At 35.5% G+C, this 22,520-nt stretch overlaps 1 protein-coding gene across 2 annotated transcripts in view; it reads left to right on the top strand.

Annotated features, from left to right (window-relative positions):
• DNAJC1 (DnaJ heat shock protein family (Hsp40) member C1) overlaps window positions 1-22,520 on the top strand; it is a 222,900-nt gene that overhangs the window by 67,434 nt on the left and 132,946 nt on the right. For both annotated transcript variants that reach the window (XM_063100055.1, XM_063100054.1), the window contains exons 2-3: window positions 16,819-16,920; window positions 17,425-17,471. In XM_063100055.1, coding sequence (XP_062956125.1) covers window positions 16,819-16,920; window positions 17,425-17,471 — 149 coding nt within the window. The remainder of the gene's footprint in view (window positions 1-16,818; window positions 16,921-17,424; window positions 17,472-22,520) is intronic.

Below are 22,520 nucleotides of genomic sequence, written 5' to 3'. Positions count from 1 at the left end.
ATTTATGTTCATCTGTTCCTTCTTACATTAGTTTGGCATATTTTATTGTTCTTTTTATACTTTCTTAGGCTAGGCACTTGATTCATTCACTTTATCTTAATAATAGCGTTTAAAGCTACATACATTTTCTTGTAAATAGAACTTTAACTCTCATAGGTTTTGGTGTGAAATATTTTCCTTTTCATTAATTTTTCAGCAATTTTAAATTTAAACTTTTATTTCTGCCTTTAAAAAATGTTTTTTAAAAATTTGTAAGTTGCCAAGGTGTGTTTTTGGTTTGTTTTTTTTTAAATCATTTTGGTCATCAATAGTTATTTTATTTGTTAATTATTTTAATACGTAGGCTGTAAAATCTCTACATTTTAGAATTAAGGCTTCCTTTGTGACCAAATTTATTTCTGATTTTTTTAATGATCCCTGAAGATAGGTCTGGTATGATCTGCTGGTGATATATCTATTTGTATGCTTGTATCTATGTAAATATAAGTATCTTATATTAGTCCATTTCTGTTGCTCATAACAAAATACCTGGAACTGGGTGATTTGTAAGAAAATGAAATTTATTGCTTACAGTTGCAGAGGCTGGGAAGTTCAAAATCTAGAGAACACATCTAGCTAGAACTTTCTTTGGTGGTGGTTTTACAGCAACACAGGATGTCACATGGTGAGAATGGCAGAGCAAAGAGAAAGATAGCTCCTCATGCGCTCTCCTCAGAACCATGCCCATGACCACCATTAAACCATCAAATTATTAATCTATTTACTAGGGCATGGTCCCACAATCTAATCACCCCTTCAAGGCCCCCACCTTTCAACTACCACAAAAGGATTTCCCACCTTCTTAACATGTCAGTGGGAACCAAGCCTCAATGACTTTGGGGAGACATCCTATCCACAGCATTCTGTCCCTGGGCCCCCCAAACATGTGTCCTTTTCACATACAAATGCATCCATTCTGTTCCTAGAGTCTTAATTTATTTCAGCTCAAAAGCCCAAAATCCAAAGTCCCATCTGTGAAATCAAAACAAGTCATCTACTTCCAGTATACAATGGTGGGTCAAACATAGGGTGCATATTCCCATTCAAAAAGGGAAAATAGGCCAAAAGAAAGGGGTAACAGGTCCTAAACAAGTCCAAAACCCAGCAGGGTAGTCATTGAATCTTAAAGCTGGCGAATCATGTACCTTAACTCTATGTTTGGTATCCTCTGCACAGTGGTGTGGACTGGGTCCCCAAGTCCTTGGGCAGCTCCAGCCCTGTGGCTTTCCTGGTTTCCAGCCATACTGTAACTCTCCCAGGCTGGTGTTGCATGCTGGTAGCTGTATGATTCTGGGGTCTCCATGGTGGTGCCACTCTCATGGCTCCACTAGGCATGGCCTTGGTGGGGATTCTCTGCTACAACTCCAACCTCACATTTCTGCTTGGCATTGCTTTAGTAAAGGCCCTATGAAGTGACTCTGCCCCATAACAGATCTCTTCCTGGGCCCCCAAGCTTTTTCTTACATCCTTTGAAATCTGGGTGGCACAGTCATGGCATTCTGGGAGACTTAACACCACATGGATACCACCAAGGCTTCCGGCTTGTATCTTCCAAAGCTGTGGGTCCAGCTACACCTGGAACCAATTTAGCTACAGCTGGGGCAGCCAAGGCAGCTGGAGCAGCTTGCAGTTGGCAGCTAGGCCTCTGGGCCTGTAATAGGAGAAGTGGCCTCAAAGATTCCTGAAATGCCTTTGGGGCCTTTTTCCCATGTTTTGGCTGTTAGCACCTGGCTGCCTCATAGCCATACTAATGTCTTTAGCAACCAGTCCTTCCACTGCACCTTTGAACTTTTCTCCTGAAAATGCTCTCTCATTCTCTATGACAGGGCCCAGCTGCTATGAATTTTCCAAATCTTTACACTCTGTTTCCCTTTTAATTATAAATTCTGCCTTTACATCATACCTTTTCTGCCATAATTCAGCATAGGTTGTTGCAAATAACCATGTGGCTTCCTGAATGCTTTGCTGCTTAGAAATTTCTTCTGTCAAATACCCTGGTTCATCATCTTTAAGTTCTACATTCCATAAAACTTTGGGGCTTGAACAGAATGCAGCCAAGTTCCTTGCCAGTTCATAGCAAGGGTGATCGTTGCCCCAGTTTCCAATAAGCTCTTTCACATTTACATTTGAGATCTCCTCAGAATGATCTTTACACGCCATATTTCAGCATTATGGTCACGAGTATTTAATCAGTCTCTAAGACACTCCAAACTTTCTCTGGTTTCTTGTCTTCTAAGCTTTTACCAGCATCTAGACCTTTCCTAGCCTGCTTCTTCACATTCTTACAGCCTCTACTCCATACCCAGTTCATCTCAACATCTCAAAGTTGTTGTTTTTTTTTAATTATTCTTCAATTTCTTTATAGCTATGCTTATTTTTGATTTACTTGATATGTCAAATTCTGGAAAAGGTATATTTAAGTCTTCTATCATGATTGTTTTTATCAAGTTCTTATTCTTAGGAGTTTTTACTGTTATGTAGATGAATTTGAGGTTGTTTGGAACATAAAGGTTTATAACTATTTTAACTTTTCAGTGGAGTAGACTTTTTATTATTACCTTTTACCACTCTGTCCTTTTATTTGCTTTTGACCTTGAATTCCCCTTACTGATATTAATATCAGTACTATTGCTTTTCTTTTGTTTGCTTCTTTGTTTACCTTTTTTTCAGTCCTTTGGGTTTTATTTTTAACCCAATTTGTTGATCAGTTATATTTTGATAAGGGAATTCATTATGTGTTTATATTTACTGAGAAACTAATACACTTGATTTTGTTCTTTCTTATCTTGTCTGTAGTATTTATACTTTTTTGTTATTTTTCTTTATTTGCTTTTGTTGGCTTAGTAAAATTTCTTTTCCTGTTAATTTGAAAATTCACATATGCTTTTCTGTGGTTACCTTCTCATCCTTACAGATGATAATAAAACCTATATTTCTCTACTGAGGAATCAAAATCAAATAACAGCTTTTGCTTCACTACTTCTTTGTCTCCTTCCTTCTCCTTTTTTTCTTTTCTAAAAATTGTAGGCTACTATTAGGTTGTCTCTTATGGCATATCTGTTCTGTTTCAAGAATACTTACTAAATACATATATTTCAAATTGCCAATCATGATACATTTATAGTTAACTACATATTGTACTATTTATTGCTCACTACTATTTATTCTTTTTTGGCTTTTTGTTATGAAAAATTTTAAACATGCATAATGATAGAGAGATTGGTTTAATGAATTCCCATATACCCATCAGTTAGATTTAACAATTATCAACATTTTGCTATATTATTCTTTTTTTCTGGAGTATTTTTAAATGAATATCAGACATTATGACCTTATACTGCTGAGTGTTTCACTATGCATCTCTTTAAAGACATTTTCTTAAATAACCGGTACTATTATCCCACCAGAAATAATCAATAATAATTTCTTAGTAGTATATAGCATACAGTTCTTATTTATCTGTTTCCAGTTGTCTCAAAAATGTTTTTATCCTGGTTTTGTTTGTATCAGGGACCAAACAATTTCCATGCATTACATTTGGCTGTTCTGTCTCTTAAATCTTTTTAATGTAACACTGTACCTCCTCCCCCTCTTTTCCCCCCTACCATTGACTTGTTAAAAAGCCCTCCTTTTCAACATAAATCAGTTGCAAAATATAGTCTAAGATAACTAATCTAGTTACCAGATTACATAAATGATTATTTTGTTTTGTGATTAGTTGATCTGATGTTCCTGCCAACTCAGTTCCCTCGTAATTAGATATCAGAAGCAGCTGTCTCTTGAGGGTGCAGTCTTTTGTTTATCTACTTTTTGGAGAATGCTTACCTTTTTAATCTTATGAGGGGTATGGAGATGTATCCAAATCAAATAATCAGGTTATTAATTCAGATTTATTTAGGTGCAAGATTAAAATAAGAGGGCAGAATACATTCCTTTTTTACTGCATAGGAAATTATTATCTGATTTTTCAAGAAATCATTTTACTGACCTTGACTCTCAGAGAATAAAAAATGTTCTTTATCAATAACCAGGATTTGATATAGGCTAATCTATCATTGGTTACTATATATAGTTTAAGGCTAAGAAAGTCAACTAAAGCTAAAATCTTACGTGAGTTTCAAAAGATTTCTCCAAAGGCCATTGATTTTAACAGTGATCTACAATAGAAGAATCCAAAGCCTCTTCCTGCTTCTTTTGTAGCATGTTGGTCATAGAAACTCAGACTTAAAATTTATCATAAAGTAACTACTTTATTGTATTTATTATTTTTATTTGCTATGGAAAATTGTTTTTTATTTTAAAATTTATTTTTAAAATATTTTTCTTTTTCAACTTATTTTAAATTTTATACCCATCTGGTATAAAATCTCCTAGTCCTGAAGATATTATGATCAATACAAGTTTCCTGCGCTGTCTTCCTGATCCACTGACCAGAGACAACTTCCTTTAAATGTCTCTATTATTTAGTTCTTCTAGTAGTAATTGCACTTGTATTCAGGCATATAATTTTGGTTTGGTTTGGTTTGGGTTTTTGATTGGTTTTCTTTTTTTGAATGAGTTGGGGTAGTGGGCTGTGTTGACTGGTACATTTACAAGCAAAGGCCAGAGTAAAGAGGGCAAAGTCATTATTAACAGTTTAGCTTCAGGTTTTTATTGGTAATATTAGCAGCTAAAATGGCCCAAAGACCCAGTCAAAAATTACTAACTTTGAGGCAGTTGGTCTTAATTAGTAACACTACACAAATTAAGGTTCCCAAATGTCAACCAGACTTTGGATTTTCTCATCTGTGTGCCTAAATATATAGTTTGGATGACTATAGTCTTCCTTCTTTACTGAATCTGGTAGACAAATATGTGATCTTTCCTTGGATTTAATATTTCTGAGTTTTTTTCAAGGCACTAGGAAGTTTTATTCAGAAGTACTTACTTTGGTCAGGTCCTTAACGAGGTCTTCTGATTTTTGTTTTGATTAACTAGCCATATATTTTTCTACCTCCTGGCAGACCTAAAAATATGGGTGTTATATTTGCAGTGCAGAGACACTGTGTAAATACAATGAGTTTTAGATTATTGGCAATTTATTGATATAAATCAGGGGTCGGCAAACTGTAGTCCATGGGCCAAAACCAGCCGTTACTTGTTTTTGTAAATACAATTTTATTGGAATAATGTTACACTTATTCGTTTATGTATTGTTTGTGGCTGCTTTCAAACTGTAAAGGCAGAATTTAATAGTTGCATCAAAGACTGTTTGGCCCACAGAGCCTAAAATATTTCTATCTGGCCCTTTATAGAAAAAGTTTGCCAATCCTTTATATAAAGTAAAATAAGAAATATCTCTTGAATCACCTAGGACAGAACTTTGAGTGCTTTTACATAACAAAACTTTATGGGGGTAGGGGCTATGTTTATCATGTTCACCACCGTATCCCCAGTGCTTGCACATAGTAGGTACTCAATAAATATCATCTAATCAATAAAAAGAGCTCCAAATTTGTTTTACTCTCCTATGCACTAGCCATATATGCTAGACACTCTAATAAAGCACATCACATACATATCTCATTTTAAAATCACAGCAGTTTTTAGATGTTGTAGCATTATCATCTCCATTTTACAGATGAAAAATTGCGACTTTAGAGAGGGTAGGTAATTTGTCCAAAATCAGGAAAAAGGAGGCAAAATGGCAGAGTAGGGGTGCCTGGGGCACATTCCTCTTATTGAAAAGACCACAACAAAAAGTAGCTAAATATTGATGAGAGCATCAGTGGGAGAGCATAGGAGTGCAACAGGAGGCTGGTGAGGTTCCTGTGGAACAAGAAAGGCCAGGATGGTGGCATAGAGAGGAGAAAGAGGCACATGGCTTCAGCTGCCATGTCTCTGATACCAGGATCAGCGCAAGGGGAAATTTCTCTTGCAGCAAAAAGAATCTGCTTGGCTGTGAGCACTTCCTAACAGTAGTCCACCTCCTCTTGCTTGTGCCCTGACCCCCTGCCGTAACCACTGCCAACACCTAGCCCTACAGCACTTCTGCTGCTGCCTGTCTCCCTGCATAGCAGTCCGTCCCACTCCCCACCGACACCCAGACTGAGCACCATCAGCTCCACCTCACTCAGACCCAGGGTTTTACCAGGCAGCACAAAAGGGGAAATTATGCTGCCTCTGTGGTTGTACAACCAGCGGTGAGAACTACTGCATTGGTGAGAACAGCGGTGAGCCCACGCTACTGCATTGACTCAGGGAGGGACACATGCAGAGCCACCAGAAAGGGGTGAGTGAGCCCAGTCCTGCTCCAACCCACAGGGGATACTATGCTGCCCCTGCTCTTGCACAGCCTTTGGTGGGAACTACTTGCACAGCAATGCACTGGCCTAGGGAGGGACACGCTACTGATGTGTACAAAACTCAGGATAACCAAATACAGTACAGGAGAGGCAAGGACCTAAGAGGAGCCTCTGCCTCCAAGGAAGAGAAAAGGAAAACCCTGCCAAAGGTCATCCATTCAATCTGAGGATCTTCAGTACAGCCTAGTGCACCTATCAGGATCATGAGATACTAGCTGATGTGCCAACAAGTCCACCAAGGGTCACTTACCTCAGCCAAGGAGAGACTAGGCACTTCTCCCAAGAGCTTGGGATCTCATCCACAACCTTGATGACCCAACACAATGTCACTCACTTCAGCAAGGATCCACTGAGTACCCCAGTGCCAAGGCCATGGAGGCACTCACAGGTAACTGATGTTAAATACAGTTCAAGTCACCACATGGAGACTACACTACCACATCTACGCAAAACCAAAACTAAAACACCCTACCCAATGGTCAGTATAAAACATGTCTACATGAGGGACTCTGTCTCCTCAAAAGTCACTTGAGAGTAATAGAAGAGGCAACTGCTCCACCAGATGCCCAGACATTAATGTTGGGATACTAGAAATACGAAAAGAAAAAAACTAAGAAAATATGATACCTCCAACAGAATATGATAATTATCTGGCACCAGACAGCAAATAGCAGGAAACCTTTGAAAAGACTGAATAGGAATTCTGAGCAATAGTCTTAAGGAGACTCAATGAGATACAAGAAGACTCATGTAGACAACACAATGAAATGAGAAAAACAGTCCAGCATATAAAGGAGGAATTTTACAAAGAAATAGGTACCCTAAAAAATAGTGTAGTAGAACTCTTGGAACTGAAGGATTCAGTCAACAAAATAAAAAATACAACCAAGAGCTTTAGCAACAGGCTGGAGCAAGCAGAAGAACGAATTTCTGATCTTGAAAACAAGTCTCTTTTAAATAAACCAGACAAACCAATAAAAAAAAATTAAAAATGAAGAAAATCAAAGAGAACTGTCAGACAACCTTAAGTGTACAAATATCCAAATTGTGGGTATTCTAGAACGGGAAGAGAATAGCAAAGGTATTAAAAACCTATTCAATGAAATAATAGCAAAAAAACTTCCTTGATATTGGGAGAGATACAGACTTCCAGATCCAAGAGGGTCAAGATGCCCAAACAGATTCAACCCAAAAAATTCCTCTCTGAGACACATTATAGTCAAACTGTGAAAAGTCAAAAAGGGAGAATCCTAAAAACATCAAAGAAGAGCATCAAGTCACCTTTTAGGGAGTCCCTATCAGACTAACAGCAGATTTCTCAACAGAAACCTTACAGGCCAGAAGAGAAACAGATGATATATTTAAAACACTAAAAGAAAAAACTGGTAGCCAAAAATACTATACCCAGCAAGCTGTCATTAAGGGGAAATAGTATATTTCCCAGACAAACAAAAATTTAGAGAAGCTTCCAGTCAAGATGGTAGAATAGACAGTCGCCAGCATCACTCTCTCCCACAAATCAACCAATTTACAACTATTAAAAAGCAATGACAGCCAAGCTGGGGCCATTAGAGCTCAGAGGAAGAGGAGGAGAGATCTACTGAGTTCATGAAAGCAGGAGAAGCCATGATGAGAAAAGATAGGATTGCTCCCACCATTTCGAACCCCAGCTGTTTCAAGCCTTGAGCAGGTGAACACATGGAGCAAGAGCTGGAAAAAGCCACAGCTGTGCTCTTCATATGAAGTCACTTGGAGTCGGCAGGGGAGGAGAGGGCCTTGGTGGCCCCCAGGCCAGTAAGACCACAAAAAGGGTTCCTGTGGACCCACATAGGAGTGAGGAATCACAGGCAGCTGAAAAAAGGAGCCACTCAGAGGTCGGTGAGTCATCACAAGGGACCGGTGCACGGCCCATCTCATGGGAAGTGTTTGGAGTATGGGTCGTGGGGGAGAAAGGCCTACCAGGGGAACACTGAGCACAGCAAGGACAGCTGTCTGCCCCCCAGTCAGCACAGGTCCACTCAGTGGAGACTGTTCAGGAGTATAGATCTGCTGAGCACACGTTTGCTGAAAAGACTCAGCCCCTGACCAGAGTTTCCACACAACCCGGGTGTACCAGACCTCACAAGACCCGGAAGTATATACAAGGTCAACAATTAAAACCTGAGCTGCACAAAACCTGCACAGGGAATCAGCAACAAAGCAGCAATTTACCTCAACTATAGGACTCAAGTACTGGTCCCCACAAGAAGTTCCCCCATTTTAAAAGTAAGCAAAGGACAACAAATTAGTTCCAGTTTAGAGTTTAAGTGGTGGGAACAGCAAATGATCTAACACAGAGCTGAAAGAAAAAAACAAAATATCCACACATCAGAGACAAAGTCTGATATTAACTAGTAAAAGTCTAACACCACCAAAGAACACCTATAAAACCTAGAAGCACTGGAAGCCGCATGGGCTCCCAAACCTGGAGGGGGGGAGGGACAAGGCCCTCAACCACACCCCCCCAACATACCCAACCAGCCCAGTGATGACCACTGTGCCACCACATGAAGCCCCCCGGGCTCCTGAGCCAGGGCAGTAGGGAACCAACGGCCTCAGCCATGCCCCTGGTATCCACAACCAGCCCAATGACAACCACCCAGCTGTTGCAGGAAGTTCTCTGGTCTCTTGAGCTGGGATAGTGGGGGGGCTGATGGCCTCAGCCACACCCCTCTTATATCCAAAACCAGCCCAGTGAAGACCACTGAGCTAATACTGGAACCCCCTTAGTCTCCCCTGCTGGAAAGATGGGGGGGCCATGGGTGTTGACCAAGCCCCCCCTTTCCTACTCCTCCCACCCTATTTCCTTCCTCTTTCTCCTCTCCCCCTCCCCCCAACTGCTCTGCAACAACATCGTAGAATGTAAAAAATAATAATAAATTTAAAGAAAAAAAATATTTTTTTATTGAGGGAGTTCACCACCACATGAACAGCCCTACAAGAAATCCTCAAGGGAGTCGTATATCTGGAATCCAGAAACTTATAATCACTACCATGAAAACAAAAGAAAGAATACAACCCAGTGATAGAGCAGATATGCAAGCAAGGAAGTGAAAGAAACTAGATCTTGCTACTACAGAAAACCGACACTCAAGACAAACAGTAAAAGGGAAAGAAAGAAACAAAAGATATATAAAACAACCATTAAAAAATCAATAAAATGCCAGGAGAAGGAAAATACATCTTTACCAATGTAAATGGACTGAATTCCCCACTCAAAAGATATAGACTGGATTAAAAATTAGGCCCAACTATATGCTGCCTACAAGAAACTAACTTCACCAGTTAGACTCACACAGACTAATAGTAAAGGAATGGAAAAAGATATACCACACAAATTGACACCGAAAACCAGCAGGAGTAGCTATTCTTATATTGGATAAAATAGACTTTAGACCAAAAACTATAAAAAGATAGAAAGAAGGTCATTGTATAATGATAAAGAGATCTATCCTGCAAAAGGGTATAATAGAGGGCTTGCATGGGACTGTACATTAGTACAGCCATTATGGAAAACAGTATGGATGTTTCTCAAACAACTACAAATAGAACAACCATGTGATCCAGCAGTCATGGACTTCGGACTTCTCAGCCTCCCAAACTGTAAGCAATAAATTTCATTTTCTTAGGAATTACCCAGTTCCAGGTATTTCTGTTATAAGCAACAGAAACAGACAAATACAGTCTTCCAACAGACATATAATTACCTTATAGGGAGACAACATAATGTTACTTTTCATTCGTATCACAGAATTTTGTAATTTACTTTTTGATTTCTTGATAGTTGTTTAAGAGTGTATTGTGTTTTCCCCATACTTGTGAATTTTCCTTCTGTCTTTGATTTTATTTCATTGTGGTTGGAGAAGATATTTGGTATGATTTCAGTTTTTTTGAATTTATTGAGACATTTTGTAGCCTAACATATGGTCTATGTTGTAGAATGTTCCATGTATGTTTGAGAAAAATGTGTATTCTACCATTCTTGTATAGAATGTTCTATAGATGTCTGTTAGGTGTCTAGTTGGTTTACACTGTGTTCAAGTGTTCTGTTTCTGTGCTGTTCTTTCTGATTGTTCTAGTCGTTACTGAAAGTGGAATGTTGAAGTTTCCAACCATTGCTGTGGAATTGTCTATTTCTCCCTTCAATTCTGTTAAATCTTCACTTCGTATATGTTGGGGCTCTGTTATTAGATGCCTATGTTTATATTTGGAGTTGTTTATATGTTATATCTTCTTGATGGATTGACCATTTTTATCATTAATGTCCTTTGTCTCTTGCAAAAATTTTTGTCTTAAAGTTCACTTGAGTGATATTAGTATAGCCATCTCAGCTGTCTTTTGGTTACTGTTTGCAAGGAATGTCTTCTCCATCCATTCGCTTTTGACCTATTTGTGTCTTTGGTTCTAAAATGAGTCCCTACTATATGATATGTAGATATCATATAGTTGGATCATGTTTGTTTTTAATTCATTCTGCCAATCTCTGCCTTTTAATTGAAGAGTTGAGTTCATTTACTTTCAAAGTAATTATTGATAAGGAAGGACTTACTTTTGCTATTTTGATATTTATTTTCTGTAATGTCTTATAAGGGTACTTCCAAAAATTCATGGAAAAATGGAATTGAAAGATAATGTGAATCTTTCCATGAACTTTTTGAAGACGCCTTGTATATCTTCTTTGTTTTTCAATTCCTCCATTATTTCCCTCTTTGGTGTTAGGTTTTTTTTTTTTTTTCTAGTGTACCACTTGATTTGTATTTCATTTCTTTTACTGTAGATCTTTATTTTCTTTGTGTTTGCCCTGAGGATTATAGTTAACATCTTAATTTGTGGTAATCTAATTTGGATTAATACTAATTCGGTTTCAATTGTGTAAAAAACTTGCTTCTATAGCAAATGCTGTTCCCTCCTCCTTATGTTGTTATTGTCACAGATTACATGTTTACACGTATGTGCCATAAACATAGAATTATATTATTTATTTGAGACATAGGTTCATAATTATTGCTTTATGTAGTTGTTTTTTTAAATCATATAGAAAAAAATTTAACCAAAATACATTAATGTTGACTTTTACATTTATCTATATAGTTATCTGTCTTAGTCTGTTCAAGTTGCTATAACAAAATACCTTACTCTAGGTAATTTATAAATAACAAAAATCTGTTGCTCACAGTTCTGGAGGCTGAAAAGTTCAAGATGAAGGGCACTAGCGGACTCAGTGTTTGGTGAGAGCCCATTCCTCATAGATGGCACCTTCTGTGTGTCCTCACATGGCATTAAGGCAAAAAAGGACAGCTCCCTGGGGCCTCTTTTATAATGGCAATAATCCCATTTATGAGGGTGAAACCCTCATGACCCAATCACCTCCCAAAGGCCCTGCCTCTTAATATCACCACATTGGGAATTAGATTCCAACATAAGAATTTTGGAGGGACACAAAAATTCAGACCATAGCATATCTTTACCAGTGTCTTTATTTTTTTGTGCTGTGTAGTTTTGTTTTTTTTATTCTTTCAGCCTGAAAGGGGCTCCCTGTAGCATTTCTTACAGAGTATGTATACTAGCAATGAACTCTTACTTTTTTGTTTAACTGGGATATCTTAATTTCTTTTTCATTTTTGAGGAATAGTTTTGTTGGATACAGGTTCCTTGATTGACAAATTTCTTTTTGGCTCTTTGAATATGCCATTCTACTACCTTCTGGCCTCTGTACTTTCTGATGAGAAATTAGCTGTTAATTTTATTGAGGATCCTTGCATAGAACAAGTTGCTTCTTCATTGCTGTTTTCAGGATTCTCTCTCTTTGTCTTTGTCATTCAGCAGTTTAAGTATAATGTTTCTAGTTGTGGCTGTCTTTGGTTTTATCCTACTTGAAGTTTGTTTAGATTACTGGATGTGTAGATACATGTCTTTCATCAAATTTTGGAAGTTTTTGGTAAATTTTTCCTTCAAATATTCTTTTTTCCCCTTTCTTTTTCTTATTTCCCTCTTGGATTCTCATTATTTGTATGTTGATACTCTTAATGGTGTTCCACAGGTCTCTTAGGCTCTGTTCATTTTTCTTCATTCAGTTTTCTTTCTGTTCCCCAGGTCAGGTAATCTTAATTGACCTGTCTTAATGCTCATTGATTCTTTCTTCTGCTTGCTTAAATCTGCCATTGAGCCCCATCTAGTGAAATTTCATTTCAATTATTGTATTTTTCAAGTCCAGAATTTTTATTTGGTTCCTTTTTAAAATTTCTTTTTATTTCTTTTTCTTTCCTTTTTTTTTGGTCATTGATTCACATTAGAAAAAATAAAAAATAAATAGAATTTCTGTCTTTCATTGATATTCTCAATTTGATGAGACATCATTCTCATACTTTCCTTTATTTCTTTGTGCATGTTCTTTGAGCATACTTAAGTGATTTTAATAATTTATTTTAAGCCTTTGTCTATTAAGTCCAATTTCTGGACTTCCTCAGGGATAGTTTCTATTAATTTCTTTTTTCTCTGTGTGTGACAATGCTTTCTTTTTTCTTGGCATGCTTCATCATTTTTTGTTGAATACTAAACTTATTTTAATACATAATGTGGCAGTTAGATTCTCCCACTTCTCCAGAGTTTCAGTTTTTTGTTTTTTGGGTTTTTTTGCTACTCGTGGTTGGTGGTATTTGTCTAATGACTTTTCTGAACTAACTTGTAGAGTATAAATTCTTTGCTCTGTGTGCCCACTGGAATCTCTGTTCTGTGAACTTAGTGGTCAGCTAATTATTTGGCAGAGATTCCCTTAAATACTTGGAACCAGAAATATATATATTTCCCCCAGTCTTTATCAGTGGGCTCTGTATATATGTTGGGGTATGCCTTTGACATTCACTTTGGTAGTTTACAACTCTTTCTTAGCCTTCATTTTCTGCTTGTGCAGAGCTTGGATGTCATCCTGAGGTGAGAATGTGGAGCCTTCTCAGGTCTTTCTGAGCATGTGCTGTGCCCTGGGCATGCATATGGCCTTCTAGTTTCCAAGGAATATGTGGGAGCTTTTCAAAGCTCTTATTTCCCAAAGCATCGCACTCTACAGTCTTTCCTCCCAAGCTTTTTGATATATCCATTGTTTGCTTCAACTGTTATCCCTTTCTCCATTCATCCCCAGCTAATAAATTTGCCTTTAAATGTTTTCAGAAAATGTCCTCTCTGCCCTGATAGAGTGCTGAGTTTGGCAAAATAAAGGCAAGCCCTTGACACTATCTGTCAAGGAGCCAAAAGGCAGGTCAAAATAAGCAACCACAGTTCTTTGAGAATAAGGTCAGCTCTGCTTCCTTTGGCACCAGGAACCCATGCCAAGAACTTAGGTTGGCATCTTCAAGACCCTTAATGAGAATCAACATTTTTACTGATTAAGTGCTTGCCTGATTGCTGTAAACTTTGATTGGTTTCCAGAGTTCAGATAAAGTTGGTTCTGACAGTTTTTGCCAGGTTTTTCACTCTTTCTGTGGAGGGATGGACCCTTGAATTTTTCTGCCCTGTTGTTTTTGCTGTTATCCCATCTCATTGTCAATTTTGATGAGCACATATTACTTTAAGGATTTTTTTTTTAAAGAGTGATGATATATCTCTTCTTTTCAGAGATCATCCAAGTGTTAACATAATTCACATTTAGTTTGCCAAAGAACCATATCACATTTAGAAGGATTCATTTGTCAGGATTCTTTTCCAGTAGTACCCCTGATGTCAGAAGTGCTAAAGGTGGCCAGTTCACCCTTAGCCCTATCAAAAAATTTCCTCTACAAGCCAAAGAGATAAAAAGAATTAATTCACTGAATAGGGGAGATGAATGTCCTAATATTTATGTCTCTAATAGAACTGTGGTGTAAAATGCATTAGAGAAGCCAGTACATATCAGGATCTTTACCTTTAAAACTTCAGTTGATCAGTTCTCAGCCTTTTAGCTAAGATCAAGTGTAAAATTCCAATTGAGCATATTCATATTGTAGTTGTGTAGACTTGTTCCATGTAATTTATCAGATCGACAAGAATGTAATAGTTGTTCTCACTGCCTTCCCAAAGCTGGAGCTCCCTGTGAAGTTAGCCCAAATCTGAAGCTAAGCAGCTAACATAGAGAGTTCTAATTCTGAAGCAACCTTTTCTGGGTTTGAATTCTATTTTCATCTATGTGCCAGCAGTATCAACTTGAGCAAGTTACTTATTGTTTCTCTGCCTCAATTGCTTCATCAGTAAAATGGGCCTGATAATAACTGTACTTACATCATGCATCTGTTATGAGCATAAAATAAGATTTATTAAGTACTTAAAATAAAATAAGTATATAAGCTAGTTTGAGTTACATCTTGTCCAGAACATGTCTTTGTAGACAGAAAAATCTCCAGATTTTTCAGCTGCATCCACTTAAGGTGGATGAAATAACTTATTGATGAAATAACTCTACCGGGTAGATTCTCAAGAGGAAAAGAGGCAGGTGTTTGTGTGTAGTGTGAGAGGCCTGTTCCTTAGTCAGGAGAGAACTGTCTGTATCTGTAGCTGGGTGAAAAACAACTTGAGGTTGGCAAACTGCAACCTGAAGTGCAATGATCTAGAGGACTGGCAGGATGTGCCAAGGTGGTCATAGAGAAGGCTAAAAAGATTGGAAAACACAAATGATGGAGGCCCTTGGGAGCTTCTGAAGTGTTGAAATATGAGAGCCATCTGGCCACATTTACATTTGGGGTACACAGTGTGGAAAATAATGGAGGATTGGGGTCAGAATGTCAAGAAGCAGAGGCTCAGTCATTTTTGTTTTTAAGTAATTCATACATACTCCATAATTAGCATGTATTAATTTTGTAATGGAAGAAAATACATACACTCTTATTTTGTAAGAAGTCTAATTTTGGAATAATTTTCTCAATGATATAGTCTCAATTTAATAAAATCTAAAATTAAAATCCCACTTAGAGAATGGTTATTCATTTGACACTTGCCCTCTTTGCTCAACAAAAGGATTCATTACAGATTTCCATTAAATAATCATCTTTTTCTACCACGTTTCCTATAGTAATGTGTAATGTAGAGAACACATCAATTTCCTTAAGCAAATCAGAATGAGAATTACAGCCATATTATCTGAAAAACTTACTCTGCTAATTTTATTAAGTTCCTCAGTTGTCCACAAATCTCAAAGATATTCATACCTAGGGTGGCATATTAGCCTGGAGCAAAAAGCCCAAAAAAACTGGTAATGAAAATAATGATTTTTAAAGCAAAGCTTGACAGGCCAATTATAGTCTTAGTTTGTCTCTTTCTTTTTTTTTTTTTTTTTTTTGGTCTCTTTCCAATACTATTTCATTAACAACTATTTAGTCCCAGGTATACAGATTTTGTGTTGTTTGGGTTTTTTAGTCATTTGAACTTTTTAGTAACATAATTTTAGGAGTTTACTGGACAAATAGCCAGCAAACTAGAGATGAAATCTAATATAAACAACTTTAGTATCATTTTGCCCCAACATGAATATGTTATTAGAATGTCTTTTGAATTTAGGGGAGATAAAGTGTTAAACCCCAACTTGACAGTGTGTTCTTTGTTATCGTCATGCATTTTATCTTGGCCATGTAGAATGATGTTCTCTGATTTTACCCATGTATGCATGATTACGTAAGATGTAATTTTAACATCTACTTAATCTGAAGTACTGAACCATAGTGACCTCTTAAATATATTTAAACTATATTACTAATATGTAAATAGTGGGCAAATTTATTTCTCCTAACCAGACTGGGGAAACTGGACAACATTGAAAGCACCCTTTAAAGTATTAAAAAAAACATTTGATATGCATTTTTTCAGAATATACATAACTATTTCTAATTGTAATTATTTTAGATAAATGCAAATTTAACTGCCTCCAAATAGGCATACTTTTTAATATGTGAAATTGAGATTCCATAGATTGTTGCTGGATGGCAAATTCAACATAAATAACTCTAAAGAAACCACATATGGTAAGCCTGGGATTCAGAAATTGGCTTTAAGATTCTCAAATAAATAAAGACCTTCTTTGAAGGCACACAGTTGTATTAATTTTTAATTTGTTTCTTTTTGATCTCTTAATTACTGAAAAAGATTTATTAGTTAAATTTAGGAAGGCAAGTGTTTGAAAAGTTTTGCCAAATACTGTCTTCTTTAAATGACTGTATGGTAGTGAAAAGTTAAGAGGAGAGCCAAATTAGATTGAATAATTGTTCAGTCATGTGGGTCAGGCTAGTTGCATAGCCTGGTTGTTAGACTGATTGCTCAAATTACATTGCCTGGGGTCCTGCACTTGGTTGGCTGTCTTCTCAGATCTTAACAAGGTTCTGGGAATTTCTTTTTCTGACAAAGTTTGCTTTGTATTTCCCCCCTCCCCCACCACCTCCAGGATGCTTCATCTGCAGACATCAGAAAAGCATATCGTAAGCTTTCACTAACTTTACATCCAGACAAGAATAAAGATGAAAATGCAGAAACTCAGTTTAGACAAGTAAGTGGAATATGCTATTATATATATTTTGTGGCAAATGTATTAACAAATATGTTTATGGTAGAAATATTAACTTATATTTAGAATATTTCCATTGAGAATGAGGTTGTGGTTTAGAAATATAATGTATATATTTTTATTCAATTTTTTACATAATATGTTTTTACCAACATTTTGTATTATTAGCATCTCTAAATTCTTGGAGGGTTTTTTAATTGTCATAATTTTCTTGTCTGAGTTACAGCTTTCACTTTTAAAAAACACATTTTAAGATAACTGTTGCTTTTGCATCTTTCACAAAGATTCATTCTGGTATCAAGCATTTTTTTAACCTCTTAAGGTACTACCAAAAACATGAAATGTTACTTATAATTAAAAGATTTTATGTTTATTGTATATACAGGCACATATGGTTTTCTCCATGTGTGTTATGGTGCCTTCTCCCTCCTACATGATTTCTTATAGTTGAGAGTATTTCATTTTAAAGTAATGCTTCTATTTTAGTTGGTGGCCATTTATGAAGTTTTAAAGGATGGTGAACGAAGGCAGAGGTGAGTGTTCATTTCTGCTTTTCAATTAAGATGTTATAGTTTTATGCTACAGTTTATAAAGGAAAAAATTAAGTCTTATTAAACATTTTATTTATTATAAGTTAGTATTTTATTATTGTTCTTTCCAAGAAATGCAGTGTTTTAAAAATGTATGTTTAGAGAAAAGTTAATTTCTATTGATTCAATACTTGATTCAATACTTACAGACTTCAGGATCATGAGTCATAATGTTAGCAAGTCCTTGCTTCATTAGATAAGATTTTTAACATGTGTCTTTACGCCCTGAGAAATACTACTTGACTTCAAATAAATATCTATTCTTTTGGATCTATCAGTAATAGCTCCTATGTGGGCTTAGCGGTCTTTTTTTCCTTACTTTTTCCCCCTGTTAACGATAGTCAGCTTAGTACCCTTTCTCACTGTCAAACTAATAACCCAATTACATAAGTTTGTATAAGCCTGTAGAAGATAGGGGTGGAAGAGAAATATTTACCTCTTTCTCCTATTTCTTTTGCCTTCTTCTCATTTCTTACTCTGCTCCACCGATTCTGCTTTTAGAGTTAAGCTTCAAGAGTGGAGGAGGCAGACTCTTGCTCTAAGATTTCTCTGTGCCCCTTTTAGAAGAGTAGTAATATATTAATATAGTGGTTTATAATGCCAGTGACTTAAGAGGAGATTGCAGAGAGGCCCCTTTTCTCTACTTCTACAGAATGTATGGAATGTAGACACTATTAATGTGGGCTTTAAAGTGTTTTAAGTCAGACGACAGTAAGAAATACATTTTGCATCATGCCTCGGGACACAAACACACAAGTGAAACAAAAGTTTCACAAAACACTTTTTTTTTGCTTGTGAAACAGACTGTTTTTCAATTCTAGGCTAGTCTAGACTAGCCTTTTTTTTTTTTTTTTTTTTCTTCTAAACAATGCTGGTTGTGTTCCATTAAAGTGATTTCATGAGACTCTCTAATGGGTCACAGTCCAAAATTTGAAAGTCTTGCTCTACTGTGAAAGGTTACCTTTAAAATCAAAACAAAAAGTAGGTGTTTGAGATTTAAGCTAAGGACAGCCTAAATATCTGTATCTCTCTATGGGGACTAATACATCGTAAAGACAATCCCCAAAATTATGCTACGTGACATTCTGAATCTTTCTTCAAATGTATTATCTGGAATTATCCTAAAATGTTAGCTACCACTCTTGGTTCTCATCTTAACTCTTTAATTTGAATACCTCAGTTTGTCATATTGTAAAGCAAGGATTCAGGATATTCTCTTGAAGTGTTCTTTGCTTTATAACAAGGGCTGGCATTGGTCCAGACACCATAGCAGACATTCCTCTGGTTTGAGATAATCCATAGTGTTGAAAGAGTACTATAACTGTGTTGAAAGAAGTATTGGTCATTTTGTGCATATTTTCTAGTTGGTTTCTCTCAGTGAGCCCCTAGTTTTGCTTCATACATCAACAATGTGTCTGTAAAGATAGTTTCATTTAGTCTTCCAACCTTTTTGGTGTCACATTTTGTCTTTTTGTTTCTTGTTTTTCTTAAACGTCAGAAAACTTTGTAAAAAAAAAATCTTTTAATTACTGAAATTATTTCTGTCTTTTCAGAACAATCATTTTTTATGTATAAATTGTTTCTTCAGTAACATAGTCTCATTTAATGTAATCTGTTTAGGATTTGTTCCCTCGTTGGTAGAAAAAATGGATCTGACAGTTACACAAACAGCTGTAGTATTTATACCCCCGAGGCATAGTAACTCTTTGGTAACTGGTTTTCCTTGAGGCAAAAGTCTTAACTAATCAAGCTGAGAATCACTCCCCTAAAGCTCGCGCCTGAGGCCAGGTGACCTATGAGTATTTAAACACATAGGAGAAAGACACCCCTTCAGACAATTACCTAATGTGTATAATTCTTTTAGGAAAAAAAAAGAAAAGAAAAGAGCACAGTTCTGCTTTTGGGTATTACGGTTATTTATTATAAATACTCATTGAATAAGTGCTTTTAAATGTGTAACCTTCCAGTAATTTGCAGTTTGGAAAATTGTCATAGAGATGTTTCCTATTTACTTCCCTTAGATAAAATTGTTTTTTCACTGAAATCAGATGCATTCTTTAAATTTAGGTGGAAAAGGGAATATCAATGAAATAGTTAACAAACTGGGTAACTCTTTTTTAAAAGGAAAGGAAAGTTTTATTTTATTTTTTAACAGCCTTATTTAGGTATAATTTGCATACCATAAAAGTCACCTGGTTTAAGTGTAGAATTTAATGATTTTAGTAAATTTAGAGTTTGGAAACCATCACCACAATCCAGTTTTAGAACATTTCCATTACTTAAAAAAATTCTTTCAAACCCATTTATAGGCAGTCCCCACTCTGGTCTCCAACCCCAGGCAATCACTGATCTACTTTATATGTCTATAAATTTGTCTTTTCTGGACATTTCATGCAAAGGGAATCAGGTAATATATAGTTTTTTGCATCTGGCTTCTTTTTATTAACGTAATGTTTTTGAGATTCATCCATATTGTATCATATAGCAGTAGTTTATTCTTTTTTTATTGCTGAATAGTATTCCATTGTATAGATATATATACCACTTTTGTTTATCTGTTCATCAGTTGTTGGACATGGGGGTTGTTTCCCCTTTTTGGCTATGATGAGCAATGCTCCTATGAACATTATAAGTCTTCGTGTGGACATACATTTTTATTTCACTTGAGTAGATTCCTAGGAGTGCAATTAGGAATAAGCTTTTAAGCCTTCCCCCTCAAAGGCACAGACTATAGCATGGAAATAGTCTGTAGCAGGTTTTCCTAGTTAGTGTAAGGAAGCCTAGCATAGCAGCCTTTTCTAAACTTCTTAGCTAACTTGTTTATTTTGGGGAATGGTAGCCCAAGATAAATTTTTTTTTGTTTTTTTTTTTTTTGTTCTTTCTTCTTTTTTTGGTTTTTTTCAACATAAATTTTTATATGAGAGCCCTGAGTGTTAGCTCAACTAAAGTAATGAGTACCAGTCATTACATACATATACTAGATTGTGTTTTAGTAATATTAACATATTTACTTTTGTTTAAAATTTATTATATAAATTTCTAACCAGTAGTCTTTTGCTAACCCAATTGTGCAACTTATTTTTTGGCTATTGTATGTTTCTATATTTATAAAAGTTGAATGTATTTTTTAGTTTATGAAATAAAATTGTGTTTTATTACAAATGCAGTTAAAAGTATGGTTATCTCAGCCTTAATATGCTAAACTTTTACAAATTCATTACTTAGTTATTGCAAATTTGATTACAGGCATTTTTGAGTCAAAATAAACATTGATCTGAGAACAAGAAGTCTATTTTATCACCTTCCCCAATTAGGAGATATAAGACATCTGTTATGTACAATGCACAAAGTGCTGTGTACCACAATTTTTGGCATATACATATATATATATATAAATATATATATTTATTTTTATTTTTATTTTTTTTTTTTGAGTGGCTGGCTGGTACAGGGATCTAAACCCTTGACCTTGGGGTTACAAGGTGGCTCTCTAATTAACTGAGCTAACTGGCCAGCTTATATATTTTCTTTAAAAAGAGCAAGCTCAATTAATTTAGATCTGTCTCCTGTTTATGATCTTTATACAATTAATTTTAACTCAAAGTTTCAAAATGCGATCCAAGTGGAAATTGTGTTATTATTGTTTTAAACTAATAATTCAAGCTTTCTATGATGGTGAATTCACAATTTAGGCAAATTCTAGAATTATCTAAATATTCATTTTTATAATACAAAAACTTTCTATTTTAATTATATGATATTTTACATTTCAAAATATGCTAATATTTTTAATTTCCATAATTTTTTTCTGGTAATTTAAAAAATTTTAAATTTGTTTTCCAGTATTGATATTAGACTAAATAAATTTGATAAATTAATTGCAGATTATGTATGGAACTCTCTAATGATTATGTAACCATTATTTTATGTTTATCATGTACATTTTAAGAAAATCAAGTGAAGTGCGCATTAGACCATTTGTTGGATGTGTGGAATTGATCAATTAATGTTTTAATTTCCTAGAAAACGCCTTGATAGTTCCACATGATTTTTTGCATTAGTGATGTTTGTATCATAGAGATTTACATTTACTTCTTTATATCTTGTAACACATTTTTACATTTGTACATTCTTAATCTAGTTTTAACAAATAGTTAAGAACAATTTGTATGAGTCTCAATTACAGAGCATTTTAGCGGTGTTATGTTTAGATACAGAAAAAGCATAGTAAAGTGATGCTTTAAATTTTATGTGTTGTCAACACAATGTTTTTTCTTAAATGGCTTATGAAAATAGTATCTGTGTATATTTTAAGAAATGTATTTGTTTTCTCAATGTTTCATTAGGAAAGCCATGATTTATCTTTTAATAGCACATATTGTAAAAAGTGAACTATAATAGAAGCTATCTTCCCTTAAAATGGCCAGTCATGTGAGCCATAATGTTCATTGATAGTAAAATCAATAGAGCATTGATTGTAAGCTTAATCCTTGGAGACTGTTGTTTAGATTGGCAGACGTAGCCTAGTAAATATCTGTGTTTAACGGATTCAGTGCATGAGGTTTCACTATCTCGAATTTGGTTGCTCACTAAATACAATTTATATATGGGGTTGAACAAAGTAGCTATTAACAGATGCTTAGCATTTTTGCAGTGATGGTGATAAAATGTTTGATATGAGATTCTTCGATATGAGTTCAAATATGTTGTCTTCCAGGATACAGTTTAGATCTAAAACATATTTAATACTTAGTAGTGCTATTAGAGAATTGTCTCCATGTTCTTAGATAATAGTTTTTACATTAAGTTATTTCATGGGAGAGATTTGCTGAAAATAATGATTTTATATTCACCTTCTTTTTCTCAACAAATCTGAAGTAGAATATGGATTTAAAATAGATATAGGATTTAACATTCATTGGGCTTCATTCAAATGCTGTAATTTTGTGTTATACCAGTTGAAGCCTTTTTACTTATCCATTTCTAGTTTTA

The sequence above is a fragment of the Cynocephalus volans genome, chromosome 6 (assembly GCF_027409185.1).
Source record: "Cynocephalus volans isolate mCynVol1 chromosome 6, mCynVol1.pri, whole genome shotgun sequence".
Lineage (NCBI taxonomy): Eukaryota > Metazoa > Chordata > Mammalia > Dermoptera > Cynocephalidae > Cynocephalus > Cynocephalus volans.
Note: the sequence above shows the minus strand (reverse complement) of the source record. Positions and strands in the feature narration are given on the sequence as shown.